The sequence below is a fragment of the Chamaea fasciata genome, unplaced genomic scaffold, assembly GCF_029207755.1.
Source record: "Chamaea fasciata isolate MVZ Bird 193981 ecotype frontalis unplaced genomic scaffold, bChaFas1.0.hap1 SCAF_16, whole genome shotgun sequence".
NCBI lineage: Eukaryota > Metazoa > Chordata > Aves > Passeriformes > Sylviidae > Chamaea > Chamaea fasciata.
Window position 1 is genome coordinate 4,248,413 of NW_027094101.1, and position 5,976 is coordinate 4,254,388.

The 5,976-nt window shown below is 48.1% G+C and overlaps 1 protein-coding gene across 1 annotated transcript; it reads left to right on the top strand.

Moving 5' to 3' along the window:
• The first annotated feature begins 1,016 nt into the window (after window positions 1–1,016).
• On the top strand, window positions 1,017–5,274 carry BHLHA15 (basic helix-loop-helix family member a15). The gene is made up of 2 exons (XM_066198413.1): window positions 1,017–1,256; window positions 3,204–5,274. The coding sequence occupies exon 2, from the start codon at window positions 3,240–3,242 to the stop codon at window positions 3,738–3,740; it is 501 nt and encodes a 166-aa protein (XP_066054510.1). The 5' UTR covers window positions 1,017–1,256; window positions 3,204–3,239; the 3' UTR covers window positions 3,741–5,274.
• Window positions 5,275–5,976: the final 702 nt, after the last annotated feature.

Sequence of the window (5,976 nt, forward strand, 5' to 3'; positions counted from 1 at the left end):
AAGTGCGTACACAGTCAGTAGAGAAGCAATAATTAAAACAGAAACAGTGTAATTCTGAATACTGAATTCTCCTTTTAATCATAGAATTAAAGATCTGTAGGAAGAATGGGGATTTTGAAATTCATAAATACAGAAAACAGGTTGATGATGTTTTCTCAGTGTTCATGGAATTCCTTTCTGGAAGACTCTTGGTTTTTTTCAGTCTAAGTGCATGTGCTGAATGGACCAAAAATCAGCAGGTAGATAAATGTAGTCCCAGTGTGTCCTGGGGGCTCCTTTGATGAGGTGCTGAGGCCGTTCCAGGCTGGGCACTCGGTGGGGCAGCAGGAGAGTGCTGGTGTTCCCTGCCCTGCGGGAGGGAGGGTTGGGATGGCCCAGGGCAGCCCTGGCAGCATTGATGGAGCCTCTTGGGGAAGCCCCCAGCACACATGGCAGCTGTTGAGTGCTGGCACCTGTTGTGACCTGGGAATGAGAAACTGATGACTTAACTTCATTAGGTAAAATATAACTACTGGGCTGAAATTTGACCAAAGGTGGTTGTCATTAATGACAACAGATGCAAAAGATCCCATGGCACTAAACTGGTCACCTTATATAGAACTTATTATCAAAGAATTTGAGAACTTGCAATCTTCATGAGCAGCAAGTTCTCAGAGAGCTGGCAGTGCTGTGTCCGTGAGCCCGCGTCACACGGGTGCTGTGACAACTTGCAGAACTGAGCCGAGACAGACTTTGTCCTCCTCCAGCCGGGGACCCTCCACCTGCCCAAGGAGGCGCTGGGTCGACCCCTCCTGTGCTGACAGCGCTGTGCCTGGCTCAGTGTCGGTGGCAGCCACGCCGTGTCCGCCGTGTCCCCCGCGAGCACCCCGAACACGGGCGGGAGCCCTGAGCGGGGCGCTGTGGCCGTGCCCGGCCCCTCGGCGGGCTGTGCGGCTGCCCGGCCGGCCGGTGTTCCCGGTGAGGGGCCGCAGCTCCCGCCCGCCGGGCCCGCCCCCGCCGCTAAAGCCACGTGTCCGGGGCAGCGCCGGCTCCTGCCGCTGCCTGCGGGGCTCGGGCAGCGCTGCCCGGGGCTCCTCGGGCCGGGGCAGCGCCCGCGGCCCCCGCGGCTCCTGCTGACAGACCCTGCCTCGCTCAAAGGACACGCAGCGTTCCCTCCCCGGTGCCCCCACAGTCGCTGCTGCTGTTCCTGGCTTCCCCTGGGTCTCAGCCGCGTTGCCCCTTGGGCCCCAGGCACCTTCTCAGCAGCTGGTGGAGTGGTAAGTCACAGAAGAGGGATGCCAGCCCTGGTAGACTGCAGAGGGTGTTAAATGCCTTGGTATTTGGCTGCTCTTTCTCTTTGGTTTCTCCTGACCACTCCAGTCTGTTGCTCCTGATCCCCCTACAATCTGTTTGCTCCTTGCACACTCTGATATCACCTTCCTGGGACTCTCAGCAGCTGAGCTTGGGCTCTGTTTACTTCTCTGGGTTACAGCAGTGGCAGTCTGATAGCAAACCTGCCTGCTAGGCACCTTGTTATCCCATGATACCCCATTTGCTTTTGCCCAGCCTGCAGGTTTAAAGACTACTTTGCTCTCACAGTTTGCTGAAGCTTCCATTCTCTTGGATATTCTTCCAGCTTTCTCTCCTGGCTGCCTCCATGAACCCCTTCTTCACCAAGTCCTGTGGGCTGTTTTTTTCCAAACAGCAGCACTCCTCAGCAGTGCTTCTTGTGCTTGGGCAAGGAAGTTCCCTCTCCTTTGTGCTGTCCTGTAGCTGTGCCTTTTCTGCCAAGTGAGTTACACAAAGGGTCCAGAACAAACCTGGTGCTTGCCTTTGGACCCGTTTTCTCACTGAAGACACCTGTGTGTCTCCAGCATTCTTTTAGGCTCCCACAACACGAGCTGCTTGGTGCTGTCTTTCAGCTGTCACCACCTGGGTGCTACCCTACCTCAGCTGCTTTGTGAATTCCTGTCCTGTTTGGTAAAGGTGCCTCTTTGGTAGTAAGAAGCTTGGGAATGGCCAGGATGTCCTCACAGGCAGAGAACTGAGTCACTGTGCAAGCCCAGCAGCTGAACATGGCTTAAAAGAAATGAGAAACGAGACAGCAGGTGGTGTTTACCACAGCACAGCCGGGACCTGCCACCACCTGCTCCAGCTAAGGGTGATGTCTTATACTGGGACAGTCTCACATCTGGGGCTAGGGGTTTTTTTTCTTCTTTTTCCTTCTTTTTTTTATTGGCTCACCAACTGCTTCTACACAATAGCATCGGCATAAAATATATTTTGTTTAGATTAAACCTTTTTATAACTACATGAACTGGAAGGCTGTTTTTATAACTACATGAACTGTGGAAAGAACATATTTTAGGAATGTCTCTTAGTAACACTGATCGTTGGTGTTAGAGGCAGGGTTGCTGTGGTGCTCTTGTCTTCAGATGTAGTGTGGGCACAGAGTATGGGCTGAGGGGGGTAAAATATCAGTGCTGTCATCTAATGCACAGGAAGGAACATTTCTGTGTCTTTTTGGGTAACTTGGAAAATAGCCTGCTCTGCTGCTATTGATCTGGGGCAGTCACTGCAATTAAGCCCCGCCATTATTGGATTGCCGTTGGAAGAGGGAAGTGCTTTTTGTGTGTGTGTGTGTGGTGGGGACTAGCCCAGAACACAGAAATGCTGCAGCTGAAAACGCGTGCCCGGCTCAGAGCTTCTTGCTGTGAGTGTGCCCTGTTTCCCTCTAGTGGACTCCTCTGACAGTGGAAACCTGTGCCTACAAAAACCAATTACCAGGAGTTCAAGGAGAAATTACTCTGAATAAGAACCTGAGGGTCCGTCTAATACCCCCCTAAAGCCAGCACATGTACATTGGTGCATGGTTTTATTATAACGTGGGGTAGTGAGGAAAGGGAGACAACAGCAGCGTAAGAGCTCAGACAGAGGCGATGTGTTACCAAAGCTGACTGACTGCTGTACTCTGCATATTTTTTTGGAGTTGTGGTTCACTTTTCTCCAGAAAGACTGGATCAACCTGGAGACCATTTTCTCTTATGTACAGTGATAAAGGAAAAATCTCTCTGCTTTGAGGCTTATTTCTAAGAAAGGAGAGGCATCTGTTTTTCACCAGTAGGTGATTCACTGCATCTTTGTTTCACTAGCACCATTCACTTGCCCTCTGCTCCCTCTGCAAGCTCCCCTCCCAGCTGAATATTGGTGTTATGTTTTTACAGCACATTGATAATTAATACCAGTCCATCCAGCAAAACATGAAGACTAAAACCAAAGGGAAGAAACAAAGGCAAACTGTTGACAAAGAAGCATTTTCCGAAGAGCCAGCAATGAAAAAAAAGGAGCTGGTGAAAAGTTTGCACCGCAAAGAAAGGAGGAGCGGGGGGAACAAGGAGAGCAGCAAGATGCCCCCAGGCAGAGCCAAGCGGCCTTGGAGCAGTAAGGACAGGCTCTTGAGGAGACTGGAGAGCAACGAGCGTGAGAGGCAGAGAATGCACAAGCTCAACAACGCCTTCCAGGCCTTGCGGGAGGTCATCCCTCACGTGAGGGCCGAGAACAAGCTTTCCAAAATAGAGACTCTCACGCTGGCCAAAAACTACATTAAATCCCTGACCTCCATTATACTCAATATGTCCAACGGACACTTTCCAGCAGTAGAAGGGATGGGGGGAGCCTGGGGATCCAAATTGTACCAGCATTATCAACAGCAGCATGGGGAGGATGACCATGAGGAACATCTACAGAAATACTCCACGTAGATTCAAAACTTCAGCCAAAACACCAACTGCCAGCTGCTACTTTCCTTACATGTCATTAGCTAGAGGTGTAAAGAGATTGTTGTTGCCTCCAGTCTCTCCTTTTTTTTTAAAAAAAAGACCAACAGGTAACACTCATGGCTGTAGTTTTTATGGCACATTAAAAAAAATTACCTTAAACCCTCAGAATTTTTCAGAGCATAAGGAGTGTGTTTGTGTGGTGTGCCAGGGTCTGGAAACCTATCCTGTAACACCGGAGTTGACTTGAACCTAGTGATTTAGTAACTTCTGCAAATTAGCCTGGAGTAGAGTGGAGTTGAGCCTTTAAGGTCTGTGTCACCTGGGTTCCTTGGAGGTTGTTGAGAATCTTGGCTGTAGCTCTGTTCACCAGCCTTTCAATGAGTCATCTACTGTGCTGAAGAGACGATTAAAATCGATGACAGCATTTGACTGACTTGGTGACTGAAGTGGCATGTATGGGAAATTGGTCACCAAATCTGAACATTTATCTTGATATTTAACTTCTGTGGATCTGCCCTGTTAGTTTTGAACCTTGCAAGGCATAAAAACATCTGTTCATGCAAACATCTGCAAAGCTTTCTTAGATTGTAAGCTCTCTAGAGTAAGGACAGTTCTGATCTGTTTTTCCAGAGCATTTGGCCCCATGGAAGTTCTCTTTAGTCTGGGTGCCATTGTAATACAAATAATAAATAAGGGACAAATTACTTACTTTTGCCAAGACAATGATAAAAAGGCTTTAGTATAGTCTTAAGTTAGAAAACGCTCTGGCCAGTTTAAATTATTTGCTAATGAAGCCTGTGATGTGATCAGGTTCTTTCTGGGTTAGTGTTAGATTCCGATTCTATAAAACAATAAATGAAGCAGAAACTCTTCAAAAAGAAAAATGAGCTCTTTTGTTCCCCTCCCCCTATCCCCTTCTGTGGTAAAAAGTTTTATGTCACTGAGGAATTCTCATTTCCTCTTGTATTCTCATACCTGGGGCAGGTGAAGCTGGAGTGGCCTCAGCTGGAAGTGCCCATGGAGCCCCCGTGTCACTGCTCCCCCTCCCCACGTGTCCCAAGGAGCAGGAGGCTGCTGCTCTGTGCTGTGATGGCACGGGAAACATTTGGCACCTCACGCATCACTAGGATTGATAATGGTTTGTGGTACGGCCCTTTTCCTGCAGAGGAGGCCTGTCCAAGGAGGAATGGGGGCTGAGGAAGGATGGATCAGATCCATCACAAAAGGGTTGTGCTGCACTGTGCAGTTTGGAGTGTGTTTGTAGTTTGCTGCAGCACAGCCGAGGGGATGACAATGCAATTCAGAGTTGAAGGTGAGGTTTCCCACACAGGCTGGGAAGGGATGTGAATTATCTTTCTCCACCAAAGCAATCCATGGCTATGATGCAGAACAACACCATCGTTTATACACGTGGTTGCCTTGCTGGAGAAAACATTTGGATCCTGCCTCAACTGGAATTTTCTTAGTTGTTGAACTGTTTTCACATTAAAATAAATGTGATTGAGCCCTTCTTGTACTCAAGTGTTAATGAAAGAATTGCAGTGTCTCTTAGAGATTTAACTTATTATTACAGTGCTGGATCTTACTCCATTCACCAGCTGCCCCCTGTGGGTAAATTAATCCTCACTGTATGCACTGATTGCAATGAGTCAAGTCAGTAACACCAAAGCCTTTTCTTCCAGTTACTCCACTCAGCACCTCCTCAGGTAACAGATGTTGATGTTTTTTGGTTATTTCTCACCCTCTAGGTCAGTGCAAACTGTGGTTGTGTTTCATACAGTAAGTTTCACACTAGTAGATAATGCTAATTTTTTGTAGGATTCTTTAAGGGTCATTATCTGAGAGTTTGCAGCTAGTAAACATCCCTGGAATGTTTCTGTGGGATAGTTACATTTGAACTGCTGTTTGGGTGCATTGGTGGAAAGAGAACCAGCAAGTTTAAAATCCAAGTATGCTGGTATTGCTCCTAAACATACAGAGTTTAATGCTTGGGCAGTGTGTTTTTGACTTTCTGCAACGAGAGGCATTTCAAATATTAAGCCCAAAATGGCACATCCTATCTAGCTATAAATACAGCAGCCAAGGAGGCAGGTGAAAGTTCCCCCCTCTGTGAACACTGCCATCCCTGAGGGACAGTCAGGCTCTGGACACACATTTATGGAATTACAGCTGCTAATTCCACAGTGATACTTTGCCATAAAGTGCTGTGTTCTTGGAC